The sequence below is a fragment of the Thermochaetoides thermophila genome (genome assembly GCF_000221225.1).
Source record: "Thermochaetoides thermophila DSM 1495 unplaced genomic scaffold scf7180000011812, whole genome shotgun sequence".
NCBI lineage: Eukaryota > Fungi > Ascomycota > Sordariomycetes > Sordariales > Chaetomiaceae > Thermochaetoides > Thermochaetoides thermophila.
In genome coordinates, this window is record NW_006383028.1 from 287,388 (window position 1) to 305,839 (window position 18,452).

Genomic DNA, 18,452 nt, shown 5'->3' on the forward strand with positions numbered 1-18,452 from the left:
CCTTCAGCAGCAAGTCAATCTCTCCGCTAGCTCGGTGGACCGGTATCATCCCCAGGACTTGTCTGGATTGTCTTACACAGCAATATCCCAGAGTGACACCAGCTGAAAAGATCAGCGGTTGGACAAGGCTGTACCGTTGGTCGAATTTTTACCTAGTCGGGGGCTATCGTGCTTCAGGATAGCATGTCTTCTGCAGTACTCCTCTGAATGTCGGTCGCAATGTCTGGTTTTATCGTCATCAAACATCCTCCACCAGCGATTCCATCTGGCTTGCGTGACACATGTCCCAAAAACGAGCTATAGGTGATGAGGGCGCAGACACAATCTGGAAGGTGTCACAGCCATCGATTAGCGGGAATATTCGGCCTCTGGATAACGTCTTACAGAGCGCCATTTTCATCGTCATCATCATGGGTATCATAAAGACTGAAGTTTGCTCTGTCACCCAAAAGGCCAACTTCACCCGCATATTGATTATCTTCAAATGAGACATCGGGACCTACAAGTTGCACAATCGTTAATCTGTACCATGTTTGCTTTCGCGGCACAGTCCTCCCCCTTGCTACCTTGTACGCAGGACATCGCGTGGCCCCTCCCCCGCAACCTAATCGAAATTGAATCGAAACGCGATCGAAATGGAGGGATGGGGGTTACACGGACAATCACCCCCATTCTTGACTAGTCGACGACACATCATCCCGCACGCCAACCAAGTCAAGCAAGGAGACTCGTACGCATGTGTAGAACAGCTGAAAGTCAGCTCTCGTAAAGATCCGGGAAGCAGCTAGGTGCAATTGATTGATGGGTAAGGGAAGCTAAAGCAAAGTTGGGCCGAAGCTGAGGGTTACCTGGACAAAGTCGCGTGACATCATCGGGAACATCGCAGCGCGCGTCACGCGTGCCGTGCAAGGAGAGCGTGTCCATATCACCTAAAGCTGGCCTTCCAAAGTCCCGGTTGTCTCCGGCCTGTCCGGATGGCGGCGGATAACGGAGGTTTGCCACCCAGCAAGCGACGGCCCACGCTCAGTGCCGGCTGGGAGATTCTCGTACGTTAGGGGTTCTCTCTGCGACTGAGACACCACACCTGCATCGCATTTTTACAATAGTGGAATCCAGGTTTCCATTTTTATCGCCGGCTGTTTTTGGGAGAGCGCATCGGCGGATGGACCTCATCTTACTTCTGTCAAGAGCGTTGCACTTAGGTATGTAGGTACACGCATCGGATTTCGGAATTGACGGATGCAGCTAAGGTAGCCATGAGCGTAGAGTTTCCTCGGAGGATTCTCCCCGGCAACATTTGCTCGGCCCTTTCGCCGCCAATCTAGAACCGGCGGTCAACCATCCATGATGAAAGCGAAGCAGGCGAACGCAAATCAATCTACCAAGGCATAAGTGCACCTGGATGACTTTAGACCCAGAGTGGTTCTTGATGTAAGTGCTTGTTGACTCATGTCATTGACAATCCAGCTTCACTTTCTTCCACTTCTCGTACGGAGCATGTAGTGCATCTCTCCATTGCCATTTGCACTTGGGAAATGCCGTCACGATGTCATTGCCGTCAGACTTGTCTTCGAGGACTGCCGCGTCTCCTTTAAAGCGGGGTCGTTCCTGGGAACCAACCCGATCAATAAAGCGAGAGGAACCCCAGAGCATCGAACCTGTCTCCAGTCACTCCATCGGTTCCTGCATCCTGCGTTTTTTATTCTCTCATTAGTCTGCCCCTGTTCCTTTTCTGATCACGATGGAGCAATGTGTTCCTCTCAGTAAAAGTGATCCATTTCCTAGGTATGTTAACGTTGCCCAATGAGTCCCATGCATGAAATTTGCATGTGGGTTTGGGTAGGCTTGGAAACGTCATACCCTGTCTCAAGGTAACAGCCTGTTGCAGTCATCCCGAGTAGCCCGGAGTTTGCCTTATTATTGAGGCTCCGCTCAGATTGCCAGTTGCTCCTCGAAATGATGGGCTTGGCATTTCAATATGTCACTATAGGAAGTTCACGGTCATCCCCTGAATGTGATAATATTGCCGTCTGGGCTGGCTGTCATCCATACTGATCGTCACATGCTCATGTTGTGCGGCGAACCTGTCCCGAACTTGGTGCCCAGCCCAACTCACCGTAATGCCCAGCATTCGTGACATGCTCAAGCAGTTCTACAGAGAGTAGGATCCTGATGATAGTCAATGCGTTCTCTATGAGATTTCTTCAATGGCATCATCGGCAAAGTGTATGAGAAAACTTCAATCTCGTCCACTTCATTGACTTCCAGTGAAATATGATACTCTGGCGGAAGTGCAAGTGACTTAAAGTTCGGACTCTGACTTCCAGCAAAAGCGCCTGCAAAGAAGCTTTTTGTTATGTCAGGGCAGTCTTCACCCACACACTAGGATAGTTGCTAGATAGACTGGAGCCTTCATTGTTAAACTGCGAAGTGAGAATGTCAAAGTTTTTCCTTCCTCAGTGACAACCCAAAAAGTGGTATATTGAAGAAAAAATTATTTTGTGCTCTATTTGAGTATCATCTACTGCTTTAGGCCGGAATCGAATGGCTTACGGCCCATCTCGATGTCCTGGTCCTTCTCTAAGTCTTACATCCTCATTATGCCCGAGAAGACGTCTTCCGCAGGGAATATGTAGTATGATAATGGGGCAAAAAGATATGTTCATCCCACTCCCTGGTTGTCTATGGTTCGAAATATTCCGTAACTTCCAGATCAAGACTCCCTATATGATTGGTGCCAGTTTGATGTCTCTCTTACCTGACCATCAAGTGTTTTCTCTCACTCAGCCTTCTCATATCTCAATTAAACATTGAGACAAGATGAATCTAGTTTTGGTACTCGATGAGCCAATAAAGGAAACCAGTGTTCAAGACAATAATAATGGAACAAACAGAAAAGAGTAACAAGAAGGAGTGAATCCGTGTGAAGATTTAGAGTTTTTTGTAATGCTCTTTTCTGATATCATATGGCCTACTAAATGTATATACCCAGCAAGTTTCTACCCATAAATACCACCTTCTTCCCAAAGAGATCTATCGAAAGATGACCACTTCCGTATCTATCTACAACAATCGGGTCCTCGCTAAGGAAATTCGACTGCTAGGACATGTTACTCTAAACGAAACATGGGAAGCAGACTAGCACCATGATTTTTTTTTTCCCTGATATCCTCTCCGGCTTACTTACGGGACCTTTTTCCTGAGCAATTCAGAAGTAAAACAGCAAAGTATACATGTCCACCAGAGCTTAGGTGCCTAGGAACATCAAAGAACTTTCCTCAATAATCTGCTTTTTCGAGCTTAAGGGGTTGTTGGGTGTATAGATATCTGGGATATGGATTTTGAAAGGTAAGTAGGCCTGCATTCTGGTGTTATCCAACCTAACCTGACTAAGTAAGGAACCCTCGGCTCATAACCATAGTGTTTGAGCCAGGAGTGAGCTGGTAGCTATCATGAACGGTACTAAATGTTAGGTAACAAAAACTCCAAGGACGGTGATGGACTAGCTAATTCAACATGGCAGTTGAGTAGGCGTACTGAATGCAAGCTCTCCGCAAACCTGGACCCAAAAGAGGATATTGATCGCCACTGCCAGTTAATCTCTCAGTCATTCCAATTCTTCGAACTAGTTCACATTTCCTTATTGTTCCAAGCATCGCGATCAACATGTCATCCCACCACAGGAGGCGCATTCCTTTGTGCATGAAGCAGAAGCAGCAACACAAGGGTGTTCAAGAACCCCTTTCTGGTTACGTGATATGGACATGCCAAAACTTAAAACAACCAAGTAGGGGTTTAGGTGTATTGTGAAAATGATATTGCTCTTATTCAGATATCATCCAGTCCTCAACATGCCTACTCCCTCAGAGGCAAGAGCAGTTTGCAAAATATTGAAACCGTATCCGTTTCTACATTTATCGTTCCCTTCCCTCTCCTCTCTTCTGACATTCTCATTCACTCATTGTTTTTTCCCGTCCCTTGCTTTCTTATGTGGTAAATTTAAGATTAAGCAAACAGTTCCCCAACGCTTGCCACATGGGAGCCATGAAAGAGGATTTCAACCCTAAATATTTCACTGATAGGATATAGAGATTGGATGAAGTGCCCTCAGTCCTTGACCAATCTTGTTTGAGTGCCTAGAAGACAACGTGTCGAAAATCCCAAGGAAGTCCACTCCAACGGAGGTAAAAGGAGAAGAGCGACTGCCGAAGCTGAGCCATTTCTAACATCTGGACAACAAATCCAATACTGGCATCACTCCGATACTCGAACTTGGCAGTTAGGTCTAAATCAACGAAAAGAAATCCGTCTATATGTATCAGGTACCCATCATTACCAACGAGCATCCTAGAAGCGCCCGTTATGTATAGGACTACAATGACTGTATGTGTAATAGAAAAAGGATCTCGCAAGCCTGTCCGCCCAAAGAGAGTCCATGATATCTTGTCGTAGTAACATAACCCCGAACAAGAGCCCACCCGGATCCTTTCTAGACCCACACACCATAAACGCCGTCGTTTAATGCTTAGCCGTAACCTTCTCGCCTGTAAGCTTCTCAACATATGTCTTTGCCCTAAATTGGTGATTGTCAGTACGACCCTTCACTCAAAGAAGGCAAAACGAGGGAGGGCAAAGACATACATATCACCCAGAGCAACCATGCACACAGTCTGCCAGACCCCCAGACCAATGCGGGGCGTGACACCACGGTACAGACCCTTGATACCGTTTGTCTCATAGATGTACTTAAATGTGGTGCCAACTGTCATCTTCTTTGGCCGGTTGGGGTCCTCCTTCTTGCTTTGCATCTCAACACGGATAACCTCGATAGGCTGGTTCCAAGCAGAGAGACCGCCGCCAAGGGTAGAAGCGAGGATCTTCTCAAAGGCATTCAACTTCTCACCATTCTCCTTGCCCGTCACCTTACGGATACCCTGCTCGGCAAGCCGGCTCAAGCCGAAGCGCGAGCCCCAGTTTGTCATCTGACGGATGGCGACGGCGTTGACGCCCTTGTTGATGCCACGAATACCCTCACGGCGCCAGATGTCCATGAAAGTGGCCCAGGTGCCGGGGGGCTTCTGGCCTGAGGCAGCCATCTTGTGCTTGGTGATCTCGACTGTCTTCATGCAGGTGCAGAAGCCCATGGTCGCATACGCTTGCGCAACACCTCCAGTCACGCCGCCAATGATGCCGCCGCCGAACTCGCTGGCGCCAAAACTGCGGGCCCAGTACTCAGCCTCAGAGGCAACGAAAAGAAGCACAGCACCCTTGGTCGAAGCTTCAATCCAAGCCCAGGGGATCAGGCCTTGGTAGACTGCATCCGAAAGGGAGGAGAATAATTAGCAACGTGAACCGAGGATGAGAGCAAACACAACTGACAACAAGCAACTCAACTTACAGCCGAGGATACCACCGCGGTTCCAGATGCGGGTGAGAGCAGCCGCGAAACTGTCCCCGCGGTGAGCGGCCATGGTAGTCTTGGTGACTTCCAGAGGCTGACCGAGGGTGGTCACCTCGAAGAGGTTGAGCCCTGCACCCAGAAGCAAGTTGGAGAACTTGACGGGCTTCTTCTCCAGCTTGGGAGGCTGGGAAGCCGGGGACGCGACAGCGGCGGACATGACGTAGTCGGTGTTGACTTGAGGGGGCCCTGACCAAGGGAAGGAGAGTGCTTCTTCGCGGGTTGCACGGGAAGAAAAGAGTAAGAAAGAAGCCGAAGGCGGGGCTCTCGGGGGAACGCGGGGTTACTGGCACTAGTAACCGGCTGGAGGAGCTATCACGGGCAGATGGCTCTCAGAGTAGGTAGACGCAACGAGTGCGGCGCGGGGGGAGGGAGCGAAAAAGGTGTGGCGTGACGGTCTGCAATTGTGCCGAGTGGGAGACACAAGAGACACACCGAGAGGGAGCAAAAATATAACAGCGAACTGCAAGACCTTCTCGACGAGTCGGCTGTGATGGCAATCCTGACATGCACGTGTTACCGATAAGCTTGAGTCCTCTACCTCTCTACCCGCGGCAATGCTGGCAATGCTGGGCGATGCCACAAAGTCAGGGTCCACACTTACAATCCGAAAGCGGCAGCCACAGTTCGATGGTGTTTGGTATCGTGGTGTGCTCGGGCAGCGGGAACGTTGGCGATGGTATAAATGAGATATCTGGAAAGGCTGTGTCAGGAAAATGACTTCTGGTGATTAAGAGCGGTCGTGAGTCGTGAACCTGAAATTTTGCTCGATGCCCGCCCAAAAAAGAAAAATACCGGCCTCAAGGGACTGGAAAACTTGGGACGCCGCACGGTGAGCTGCCCGCCCTTGCCATTTCGGTTCGGACCTGTGTGCTGGGGCGATAGTCAACCTCAACAGACACGCCCAATTGGCGGACGACCCCTGGCCCAACGCCTTCCTTCCTCGGTACGGCAGCCCAACGTAATCCGCTTGGCGGAGATGACTGGATCCATCCTCGCGGACCGGGGTTGGGGGAAACCGCCACTCTGCGGCTTACTCCGTACAGGCCTTCCATTCTATCAAGTGTATCAACGAACTGCAACCCTCGGGTTCCGAAAGACAAATCGATGGCTTCCAGCTTTCACCGTCTGCCACAAATCATTGCTGTGCTGGCTCTGGCGGTCAGGAACACTGGGCACCTGCAGCTCAACAATCTCTCCAATCCCGCAGCACGCTCCCCATAAACCAGATTAACCCACCAATTTCCAGTGGCCAAACTAGGCAAGCACGCTGTTACATGCGTACATAACCCAGAAGCCTGAGATCGCTTTTGACCATGTGGCGGGGCCCCGCAGTCTTCTTCACTATGACAAGCTGGAGCACCCGCACAGGTTCCAGGACCCTGCGTCAGGTTTAGTTCCATTGCCCAGGCCACGATCTTGTGGGATTGCGAGAATGAGAATCAAAAGACCAGGATATCTGCACTTATTTTCAAAAATAGGATTCCGGAAGGATGCATGCCTTTGTTCATGGGGAAAAAAAAGAATAGCAGAAATGTGCCGTAGTGTAGAAAAAAAGTATTCACGGTAAGTGTTTGTGACAATTGACTTTTTGTACCTCGGGGCTGATGCAAGTTGCCCGGCTTTGGACCGAGTCTATCGTACAAACATATAACGGCTAGCAATCCCAAAGAGACGGAAGCCACGCCACTAGCAAGTTCCCATCCATTTATACACTACATCAAATACCCGTAAAAAGTATCCCATGGCGCCGTGCACCGATTACCGAAGGTTACTCATAGTTGCGCACTGCGCCTAGATTTACAGCTTGCTGCAGATCTCAATCCACTTCTCGGTAGAGAAGGACTTGGGCCGTTCAATCGGGGCACCGACAGCGCGGTCAATGATAAGCTGAGGCAGCACACCAATGGCACGCGAGACACCGAAGAGGACAGTGTAGTACTTGGCCTCAGTCAGGCCATAGTACTGCAGGAGAACACCAGAATGAGCATCGACGTTGGGCCACGGGTTCTTGGTCTTGCCGTGCTCGGTAAGAACCTTGGGAGCGATCTTGTAGACCTGGCTGACGAGCTTGAACATGGGATCCTCGGGCAGGTGCTCTGTGGGATGTGTTAAACACTTCAGTAAGTCTTGTTGTCAGGGTACGGGTAAGCTTACTGAGAGCGAACTCGCGCTGCGCAGTGTAGCGCGGGTCGGTCTTGCGCAGGACGGCGTGGCCATAGCCAGGAACGACACGGCCAGCGTTCAGGGTATCCCAGAGGTACTTAGTGATAGCCTCATCACTGAGGTCGTCGCCAATGGTCTTCTTCATCTCAGTGAGCCAGAGCAGGACCTCCTGGTTAGCCAGGCCATGAAGAGGGCCGGCTAGACCGTTCAGACCAGCGGCGAGGGACAGGAAGGGCGAGCTGAGGGCGCTGCCAACCAGGTGAGTGGTGTGGGCGCTGACGTTGCCACCCTCGTGGTCAGTGTGGATGGTGAGGTAGAGACGGAGGAGCTCGACGAAGTCAGGGTTCTCAGCGTAGCCGAGCTGGTTGGCGAAGTTCCAGGCATAGTCCTTGTCCTTCTGGACAGGAGGGACCTTGCCGCCCTTGAAAACGTTCTGGTAGATGCGAGCAGCGATGGTCGGGAGCTTGGCAATGAGGTCCATGGAGTCCTCGAAGGTGTAGTGCCAGTAGTCCTTCTTGTGCACGCCCTTAGCATAGGCACGAGCGAAGGCCGAGGTCTGCTCGAGGGCAGTCACGGCCATCGAGAACTGGGCCATGGGGTGAAGGTCGGTAGGGCAGCGGTCGATGAGTTCCTCAACGAACTTGGGGATCTCAGCGCGGGCAGCCCAGTCGGCAGACAGCTCGCGGACCTGCTGCTCCGTGGGAACCTCGCCGGTCAGGAGAAGCCAGAAGAGACCCTCAGGAAGAGGCTCATTGCCGCCAGGAGCCTTGGGGAGGAGCTTCTGGCACTCCGGGATGGTGAGGCCGCGGAAGCGGATACCCTCCTCAGCGTCGAGGACCGAACCCTCCCACACGAGGCACTTGACGCCACGGGCGCCGCCATAGACTTGGTCGAGGGTAACCTGGTCGACAACCTTGCTGCCGTGCTCCCTGGATTGCGCAACATGGCCCATCAGCAATGCTGTTCTACCGTTTCAGCGGGCGACATAAGGTGGGGTAAACCGTACTTCCTGAGCTGCTTGATCTGCTCGATCTTCTCCGGCAGGAGCTCGGCAAAGCGCTCCTTCAAGGTCTGCTGGCCAATTCCGAGGTCAATGGGACGTCCGATGATGTCAGGATGCATGAACTGGTGGCCGGGAGCGGGTAGCGTACCTGGCTCTTGGACGAGTAGCAGCGGGCAGCAGTGAACGCTGCGTTCCGAGAGACGAGCGAGGGAGCCCGGAGCGAGGCTCTCAGGCCCGCGGTGGCTAGACGCATAGCAGGTGCCATCTTGTGGTATCTGGTATGTGGATTGGGGGGTTAAAGGATGGGAGGAGAAGAAGAACAAAGAGAGGAAAAAGTTTCGGAGGCCAGAAAAGGACCCAAGCTCGAGAAAAAAACCGCAGTTCAGGGAGTTGGGCAGTGGCAGGTGCCCCCCGGACAGATGGGGACCATCGTGCAGGGCGGACCGACCGGGGTTCGGACTACAGTTTCCTAAGCACCCATACCGCTGTCAAATCGTCGCTCCAGCGCTCCCGCGGACGGCTTTGGGGCATGGAAGTGGCACACTCACAGCCAACCACCGGACGGCGCCTACAGTTTCCCGCCGCGAATGCCATTTCCCGAACTTATCCGTGGCAGCAGTGGCAGTAATGGCATCAGCGTGGGTGGGATCGCAGAGTTGCAAGAGCAGATGTGTTCGTCACATGAATGTATTATGTAGGACCTTTCGGCAATACGGATGGAGTAGTTGTTGCACCTGCATGCAACAATTATAAGATCGCCTCATATTCCCCTAGCATGTGCCATAGCCTGATGAAGGGTAGGCACTGTTGTGTTTTAGAAGCAGATACTGGTCAAGAACTCGGCCAGTAGCCTGCTAATGTACAAGCGCATGTTTGCCAACCCGTTAGGGCTGATTTCTCATGGTGATGGACCCTTACCAAAGTTATTATAGAAGTTTAGATTTTAGAGGTCAAGTATGGCAAACGTGATGGATGTGCCGACCGTTGACGTCACGGCGTTCGCGAAGCTGTCATAAGCATGGGTGAATTTTTTTTTCTTCACATCCAGGTCTTCTCACATGTACTGCCACCAACCACAAGGAATCAACCTCACATCAGTCTGCTGAAGGGCAATCATGGTAAACTAGCTCAGTCACAGGGAAGTGAAAACCAAAAGAACTATTAGTGGCTTTTCCACATAAGTAATGGGCGTGTGTCCCCTCTTCCTATAATGAGTCCATGAATGCTCTTCTTTGACAGGTCTCCTTGTTTTGTTGGGCTTCCCCAAAAGCCTGCGGGCTCCATTTTGTCGCGGCTTTTGCTTCTCCCTGCCCCACATCCTAGAATGAACGCACATGGCTGTGGTGGCTTGTGTAATGTGGAATACCTCAGCCACAAATTGCTTAGTCATAGTATTATGTAGTCATGGTATAGGGTATGAGGCGCACGGATGTGGATGTGTGCGCGTCTGGCCGCGCTGTTGCTCTTTCAGGAGCCAGAAGAGATTGGAATGCTGAGTGGGCCCATAAAACCGGCTGCCCTTCTTTCCACAAGCGCGCCCCTCCCTTCCATTCTTGCATCCCACAAAGAACACAACCAAAGCCCTGTTACCAGGAGCTGGAAGTCATCGATTTCATCAAGGCGACTCATCCCAAGGAAAGCTTCATCAATTTTAAGTTTCCCAGTAGCCCCAGTATCTTGCCAGCTACTCGTTTTCGACGAAAGGAAGAAAACTCGTCGGCGTGCAGCAGGTTTTGGGGGAAAATCTCGCGGGAGTCGGTTGAATTTTTGATCGCAAGCTGGGTTAGAAACCCCGTACGGAGTATTTCGGCCAGCTCTCCTCTTGAATTCATTGCCGCTCGCCTTCCTGCCACGAGGAAGAAAAAAGCCAATTTCCACATTTGCGCGCTCCAGGCCCCTCGTAATTCGTTGACTGCCACCTTTTAAAGAGAGCACTTGACGAAGCTTGGAGCTATCTGCCAGCCAACATTTTCTCTGCCTGTCATCGTGCCTTGGTCCAGGGGCATGGCATAGATCGTTTTACCTGGATCCTAAGCCGCTTATCGTATCACAAGAGAGCGAGTGTCATCAACTTTGAGTCGGTTGCCGCGGCGAGTGTCGCCTTCATCATCTCACTATGGCTGCTCCCCCTGTAACCGAGCTGGAAGCTGGCTTACAGGCCATGCTGGCGCTGAAGCCGCCTGGTGTTTCGGGCTCTCGAATCCAGTCGCTTACGGCGTTGTGTGTTGCAAACGTCCAGGTAAGCTACAGTCACGCGATCTGCCTGCACAGCGATACGGCTCGGAGGAAGACGATGTATGTATCGCGATGTGTCTGCTAACGTGGATGCCTCATGACAGTACGAGTCGGTCCTCATCCAGAAGCTCTTTACCCACTTCAAGAAGACGCCCGGCACACATAAACTGGGAGTACTCTACGTCGTAGACTCTGTAACAAGGAAATGGCTGGATCAGGCGAAGGCCCAGGGACAAGCGCCCAGCGCGTCGGCACCAGACGGGACCTTTGCTGCAGGCGTGCATAGAGTAACTGTGCTGATCCCCATGATGATGAACGACATCATCTCGTCGGCGCCCGACGACCAAAAGGTACGCAGAAGAACGATGCTTGGATGCCATCTGATGACTAGATTCCATTGCATGCAAGAAGAAGCAAGTGAGAAGCGGGTCCCAGAGCGATGGTGGACATCGATCCACGCATCCACAAGGCCCTCCAACTAGAACGGGCAGCCTACCAGAAGCTCCTCACATCACTTCTGTGATTGACAGTGGCCGTCGGCTTGGGCTCCAGGTCTTCCAGCCTGCAAGCCTTACTTAGGCTCCAAGCGCTTAGCTCGCCTCTGGACTTGAGCTCATCCAACCTGGCAGGGCTGCCCATGTACTTGCGTATTCTCTCACCATCCTCGTTCTATCTCTCCCTTTCGTACAGCCTCGCAACCTCTATATCTTGAGACACTGCTGTGGACAGACACTCACACCAATGGCACGCGTAGGAGAAGATTAGGAAACTTGTCGATATTTGGGAGAAGGGCCAGACGTTCCCGTCTGATATGGTCAACTCCTTCAAGGAGAAGCTGAATGCCCGACCTACCAGTAGGTGTTCCCCAACATCAACAGCCTTATCTCCGTTCGGCGCCCTTCAGCCCGCGCCGGATGGTGTTGGTGCATGGCGTTGTTGCTGTCAATGTCTTTTGACTCCCGTATGTGCTCTAACCGCATCCCTGCCTGCAGACGAATCAACAACGCCGCCCGGCAGTCCGCCTGCCGAACTGCTCGCCTCGTTTGGTGCAGGTAGCAAGCCCCTGGCAGCAGCAACGGCAGCTCCCGTGCCGTTGCCGACCGCAACAACGGCACTGCCCCCCAACTCGGCTATCCCCAGCATCTTGGACAAGCTTGCTAGCATTGCTCGCCAAAACGCCTCATCTGCTGCTGGTACTACCCAGAGTAACCCGAGCTTGGCAGCCCCTACTTCGGCTCCAACTTCGGCTCCGGCTCCGGCCGCGGGCTCTAATACGGTTCCTGCGTCTGTGTTTGGTACCTCTGGTGGTCCGCCTAGTAGTGCCGCCGTGCAGCCTGCCCCGGTTCCCGTACAAGCGCAGCCAGCCATGCCGTTTTTCCCGCCTTCGTCTCAGCCGGCTGCCCAGTCCGTAAACGTGCCCGCGGCGCTGCCGTTTGCGTACCCTTCTCAGCCTCAAGCGGTTGGTCCCGCCCCAGCTGCCCCGGCTGCTCCGGCTGCTCCGGTTGCCCCGGGTCCCTCTGTTCTTTCCAACGGCACCAGTAACCCGGCTGCTGCTACAACTGTCCAGCTCGTTGCTGCTCTCTTGGCCCAGGGAATCCCGGCCGACAAGATTGCTGGTGTAATCCAGATGATGACCCAGGCTGGCGCACTTCCTGCCGCGTCTCAGCCTCAGATGCCTCAGCCCACCCAGACTGGATATGCTGCACCTCCTGTCCCGGTCGCTGGTACTACGCCTACTGGTTCTGCTCCTTGGGATGCCCCACGGCCCGATGATATGCGTGACCGGAGCGGCTATCACGATCGCCCCCGTGGTCGTTCCCGCTCTCGTTCTCCTTCTCGCTGGGACCCTCGCGGCTCTCCGAGGTCACGTTCAGGTTTTGACTATGGACGCCCTGGTTCACCTAGTCGTGGCCGCCTGGATGACCGGGACCGGGGCCGCGCGGACTATCGCCAGCGATCGCCCCGTGGCCGCCGTGGTGACAGTCCTGGCCGAGAGCCAATTCCTCAGGAGAAATGGGTCGAGTATGACAACACACTGCCCAATGGCCATATCAAGGTGTACAGCCGCACCCTATTCGTTGGCGGTGTAACGTAAGTTGCATGCCCGTCTTTGTCCCTCGTTGCCTCGATGCCATTCATCCAAAATCCAAGTGCATGCCACCAATGATCTAGGCCGCTAACCATTGGCTCTACAGTTGCTCCGAACAGGAACTTCGGGACCTCTTCAACCGCTATGGCAAAGTCCAAACTTGCATTGTCAACAGAGAGAAACGCCACGCCTTTGTCAAAATGTATTACCGCAAAGATGCCGAGCGAGCCAAGACCGCAATGGAAGAAGTCCGTAGTCAAGATTACAACCTTCGGGTGAGTTTCGTTGTCGAATCTCTCATCGCAAGGGACAAGCACATATCTAACCCTGATATTTAGACCCGGTGGGGTGTTGGTTTCGGCCCACGTGACTGCAGCGACTACTCTACTGGCATCAGCGTGATCCCTATCCATAAACTGACCGAAGCCGACCGCAAGTGGATGCTGACAGCGCCCTTTGGCGGTTCTGGCGGCCGCCCCATTGTCAGCGGCATGTGCGTCGAGGAGCCCGATATTGAGATCGGCGCCGGTGTCTCGTCGAAGGCTATCAGCCGCCGCATGCAAACTGACAAGAGCGGGCACCATGGGCCGAAGTCCACCCGCCGAGAGGAGGAAGCTAACAATGGCGGTGGCGGCGGTCGCTGGCGTCACCGGGACAAGCACCACAAGGGAGACCGAAACAATGACAAGAACAATAACAATAATAACAATAACAACAATGACGAGCCCATTGTCGAGAGCCTGCCTGCGGGTGTGACCCTGGGGCCGAACGGTATCAACTTTGCCCCCAATTTTCAGTTCAATGCTCCAGCGAATAACTGAAGAACTATCACCGACCATGCAGCGCAGCAGAGTACAAGCAACACTTTTGGTTGCAATCTAATTCTTTTCACCTCCAATGCTGCGTTCACCCAACATTTCTCTTTTCACATCTATTGTTGATACATGAAGGGCGGTTCGTCCTAAGGCAACAACCACATAGATACCATGGTCATCAAGGTCTTCGTGACATGATTGCTGAACGAAGCTATGATCATTAGTGCACTCGCGAGGAATGCGAGTGCCAATGCCAAGGTCATATGGAAAGGGGCGGCTTGGTTTGTTTTTTTTTTCCCTAAAAACCCGTGGTTGTATTCATTGTGTATTCATTATCTTTGGCCTCTTCCCGGCTGGTAGAACGAGAAGGATAAGGCAGGTTGCTGAAGACACGGATGGGGTTGATGGGATAATACTACCGGCGTTACAGGAACGGGGGGATGGATTCAATGATATGATTGGGTTCCTTGATCTGAGTAAACAAAAGGGAGGGCGCGGTTTTCTCTATCAAAGAGAGTTTTTCAGGCGTTAAGTCGTTTAGCGTCAATTAAATGCATACTATGCTGCCACTACTTAATGTTCTGATGATTGTGAAGACTCGAGTTGAGTGCAAAGAAAAAGACAAACACACAAAGTCCCTCGATATTGCCCAGGTAGATTTCTTTAATGGCATTACTGGCTCCTATCAAGTGCTAACGAAGTATTAATGGCAGAGAGGTATCCGTCGCGCTTTGGTAGAGGAAATCCTCGCCCGGTTATCGAGCTATGATTGAAGCGCCCTGGCTTCTCTCTGCTTTATATGAACTCATTCCCATCGTCTCACTCACTTTCATACTCCAGCACATAATCCTCCCCAAGCTCCAAGTCCGCTCCCTCGCAAAGCAACCCTGTTATCGTCTCCTCATCCAGCGCATTGATATCGAAATTCATCGCCTTATTCCTGGCATGCTTCTCCCTCAACCCTTCTACCTCCTTAACGGGCCTCAGGGACAAGAATTGCTCGCGTCTTCTGCCTGAGAATCCCTTGTTGGCTTCCTGTTGGTGTACTTCGAAATGTGCAAGCAACGGCTGTGACGGATCTTCAAGAAAATGCGCCTCTCGGCGGAAAAGACCCGTTTTAGCGTAACGCGGCCCCTGGACGACACCGATGGTGGGGTCCGGATGCCGCTCGAGATATTCGTTTTCGAGGTAAGCTCGACCGATCTCGACACCAGAATGGCTCAAGATCGGTCGACCACGAGCGTCATAAGTCGGAGGCGGGGGTTCTGGATGCAGAGTGATTGTAGGCTGCCGGATCCTGACGATATCCGAACCGGGAAGCTTGAGTACAGTTGCTGGTCTCTCGTCCTGTTCGTTAACGGAGAGCAAGTGAACGCGGCCACTGGCGTCGCCGATGATAAGCCTTGATTTGTCGGGAGAGAACATGCCCGCTGTTATTGCAGCAGGAGCGCGGAGCAAGTCTCGCACATGTGGGTTGTTTTCAGACCGGATGTTCCAGACTTTAAGGACGCCATCTGAGGAAGCGGTGTAGAAGCGATCGAGTGTGGTGCCCCAAGCAGTGAACTTGACACCAATGTCCTCTTTCTCTCTGTCTCCTGGAACTTCATCCACAGGATCACCATGTCGAAGGATGCGAATCGGCCTGTTACTCTTCTGACCTGTATCCCAAACGTAGGTGCAGCCGTCAGTGCATCCCGCAGTGATGTAGCAAAATATGGTGCTATTAGGCATGATCGTGAGCTCATTGATGTCGAGAGCTCGACAATCAAGTGTCCATATCGGGCTGAAAGCCGGACCACCAGCGTCTTGCAGATCGATTGGGCGAAAAATCCTGATCTGTGTTCGCACGCCAGGATCCACATCAAGGCCCAGAGGGGTTGTGGCGGCGACAAACCACGGTTGAGTTGGGTGCCAAAGCACTTCAAACACGTTTTGAGTTGTAGCAGAGGTGATTCGCCATCGCTTCCCTGTCAACCCATCCCAGAGGCATAGTTCACCAGACTTCTGACGATCCTCCGGAATATCCATGTCATTCCCAGTGAGGCTCCTGGGGGAGTAGCCCACCAAAAGGAGGTGTTTAACGGATTCTTCAAGTCCCCATTGCATCGTTGCCGGAAAGTATGCCCATTTCTCTGTCGACACAACGCTGCCGTCAGGGTCAGTAACACGAGAGCAGGAGAAAGAACGGAATGGGCTCATGGAAATATTGTCTTGGTCGATAGTGTAGATCCGAACTGCGTCTGCTACAACATCAGCAGCAGTGGCAACCAAGCCAGCGGGGTGCTTGGAGGCGACGACAAAGTTAACGTTGCCATCATGCCGCCATTCTCCCACAACCATCATAGAAGTACCGGCTTTATCGATGCGCCAGATCTTGACCATTCGGTCAAATCCAGACGTGAAAGCCAGCCCATGGAGATGGTCAAAATCAGAAGAGACCACCGATGTATACAGCCATGGGCTCTGGCTTTGCACCATGTCCTCGGTTGAGTTCTCTCCATCATTGACGATCGGGCGGACAATGCGATGATCGGGGTAAGCCTGGAGGGTCCAGGAATCGCAGGAGCCAAAGACAAGATTGCCGGGCTTGTTATATTGCTGATTATGGGAGTCTGAATGATCAGTAGTCCCACATATGAAACTGTTGTTGGAGACCCAAGATATGGTCACCACGTCTCCCGCGCACCCCAGCCAGTACGCTCTTCGCTCAAGCTCATCCTCTCGACACTTGCGAAAGTCGTTGTTGAAGTTTTCCAATGTTCTCATAGTCACAAACCCTCGCTGGCCCCAGATTTCTCTCGCGAAGAGAAGGGAATTGAGACGACTTGAGCGTACGAAGTCACCGTGCTGGTCATCGTGATCCCTCTCAATCTTCAGGGTTTCTGGCTTTGGCCTAGGCCCATAAGCGACAAGGTCTTGGAATAGATTGGCCAGATCGGATTCTGTCCTTCCTGGCAACCTCTTTGTCTTGGCTATAGCTTTCACGACAACGGGTACGTATTGCTGATTGACCCGTAGAACCTTCATCAGATCCTTCCTCGGATCTTTGCTTCCTTTCTGGAGGTCTAGGTTAAGAGTCCTTCGGGTCAGAATCCGCAGCCGCCTGAATTCATCAAGAGAGAAATCGACATGAACGGGCACAGGCCTTTTAAGGAGGTCGGCGTCAAGCTGCAAAGGGAATCGAGCACCCTCTAAAAGTGCTGCCCTCATCTCTGAAGTCAGGTATGGTTTCCTTGAGATGAAACCTTCGTCCCCGGATAGCAGTTTTCCAGGTAGGGCTCGGACTTGATCCTGCCATAACCTGGAAACGATCCTCCGAAACTCATCTGGGCTCCCGTCAAGAACTTTACTAGTTTCTTTTGGTCGAGACTCATCATTATCATTAATAATAATGACCCTGGTGTGACCGTTTGTCACTGGCTGGCTTGGAGTGGGAACGCAATTGGACTGAGGCTTCGTAGGGGAGAGCCGGTGTTGGTGTTGTCTCGGAGAAGGCTGCGAAGGAAGAGCCGAAGTGAGAGGGTCTGCTGCGCTTAGCAATTTCGGCGAGAAAGGTCGAGATTCTGACCGAGGAAGTCTGTATTCCTGAGTCAGAGGAACGAGGGTTAGCCGGTATCTTCGCGGAGATTTGTGGTTGACCAGTATTGCAAGCCATCCATACCGGTTGCTTCGAGAGCGCCTGAACTTCAGCTTCAGCCCGCCGAGCTAACTTGGCTTCGAACTCCGGACTGATGTTTCCTCCTGTTTTAATGTATTCTTTGGTAAATTCCGGCCCGGTAAGGATTGCAATGACCTGAAATGAACACAATTATTAGAAGTGTGGAAGACATGTTGTAGCGGAGGGTTGGAGGGACGCTTCATGGAGTGGAACGAGGCTAGGGCCAAGCCGCGTCTGGGATGCAGCTACTTACGCGCTTTCCGATCTCGAGAGTGTTCACCTCCTCAGCCGAAAGCCTCGATATCGGCGCGTCAACGTGTGGAAAAACATGCTTCTCGAGGCATTGGGTAAAATGATCGATCGGTAAGCTGCTGGATGGGTTGGCTGTAGAATCACATGCGGCAGCTAGCGTAATATCGCCCTCAACGCGGGCGCGCTTCAAGGGCGGCTTGCGCCCAGCGTCTCGGGTGCTGGTTTTGTTAGCCTTCAGATTTCCATAATCCGCGCAATGAAGTGCAATAGGTGCCCTTCCAGCAAAGGCGCGTGACGACGTGGTGGTTGTAGCTATAGAACCCGTTTCAAAAGACCAGGAACCGACTTTAGCGCCACAATCGCGCGAAGCGGGGTGTAAAAATGCCTGGACTACCCAGTGGAGAAATTTAAAATAACGATAATATAGTGCAGATAGAAATGAGGAATGATAATTTGAAATTATAAAGGACTAGCATAGGTTAAACTTACCCAAACTGCATAGGATGCATTCTACTCAAAGTAATGAAAAGAGTAAAACTGGTTATTTTAGTAAGATGTCTTACGAGGCTACAAGTAAACCAGTATAAAAGCGTTATGAATAAGATCAATGGATATAACTTGATCTAATGTAACGAGATAATTATTTAGTAATATAAAATAATAATAATAACAATAATAGAATACGATTTAAAATTATTAAATTTAAAATAATTAAATTTAGGACTTTAATTATACAAAAAGGTATATTACAGTTATATAGTTGATATGGCTGGTAA

The 18,452-nt window shown here is 51.9% G+C and overlaps 4 protein-coding genes across 4 annotated transcripts; 1 reads left to right on the plus strand and 3 right to left on the minus strand.

Moving 5' to 3' along the window:
• Positions 1-4,518: 4,518 nt before the first annotated feature.
• Positions 4,519-5,618, minus strand: CTHT_0008520 (putative mitochondrial carrier protein; the record flags this gene model as incomplete). Its single annotated transcript, XM_006691317.1, has 3 exons — positions 4,519-4,573; positions 4,642-5,314; positions 5,399-5,618. 3 exons carry the CDS (start codon positions 5,616-5,618, stop codon positions 4,519-4,521), a joined length of 948 nt encoding a protein of 315 aa, XP_006691380.1.
• Positions 5,619-7,258: 1,640 nt separating this feature from the next.
• CTHT_0008530 (citrate synthase-like protein) lies at positions 7,259-8,892 on the minus strand (the record flags this gene model as incomplete). Its single annotated transcript, XM_006691318.1, has 4 exons — positions 7,259-7,557; positions 7,616-8,553; positions 8,631-8,698; positions 8,776-8,892. The coding sequence occupies 4 exons, from the start codon at positions 8,890-8,892 to the stop codon at positions 7,259-7,261; spliced, it is 1,422 nt and encodes a 473-aa protein (XP_006691381.1).
• Positions 8,893-10,743: 1,851 nt separating this feature from the next.
• Positions 10,744-13,772, plus strand: CTHT_0008540 (uncharacterized protein; the record flags this gene model as incomplete). The annotated part of the gene is made up of 6 exons (XM_006691319.1): positions 10,744-10,866; positions 10,967-11,212; positions 11,617-11,716; positions 11,855-12,953; positions 13,058-13,226; positions 13,290-13,772. The coding sequence occupies 6 exons, from the start codon at positions 10,744-10,746 to the stop codon at positions 13,770-13,772; spliced, it is 2,220 nt and encodes a 739-aa protein (XP_006691382.1).
• An 813-nt stretch (positions 13,773-14,585) lies between these two features.
• On the minus strand, positions 14,586-18,185 carry CTHT_0008550 (uncharacterized protein; the record flags this gene model as incomplete). The annotated part of the gene is made up of 5 exons (XM_006691320.1): positions 14,586-16,831; positions 17,163-17,343; positions 17,428-17,559; positions 17,678-17,894; positions 18,166-18,185. The coding sequence occupies 5 exons, from the start codon at positions 18,183-18,185 to the stop codon at positions 14,586-14,588; spliced, it is 2,796 nt and encodes a 931-aa protein (XP_006691383.1).
• Between the last annotated feature and the right edge of the window lie 267 nt (positions 18,186-18,452).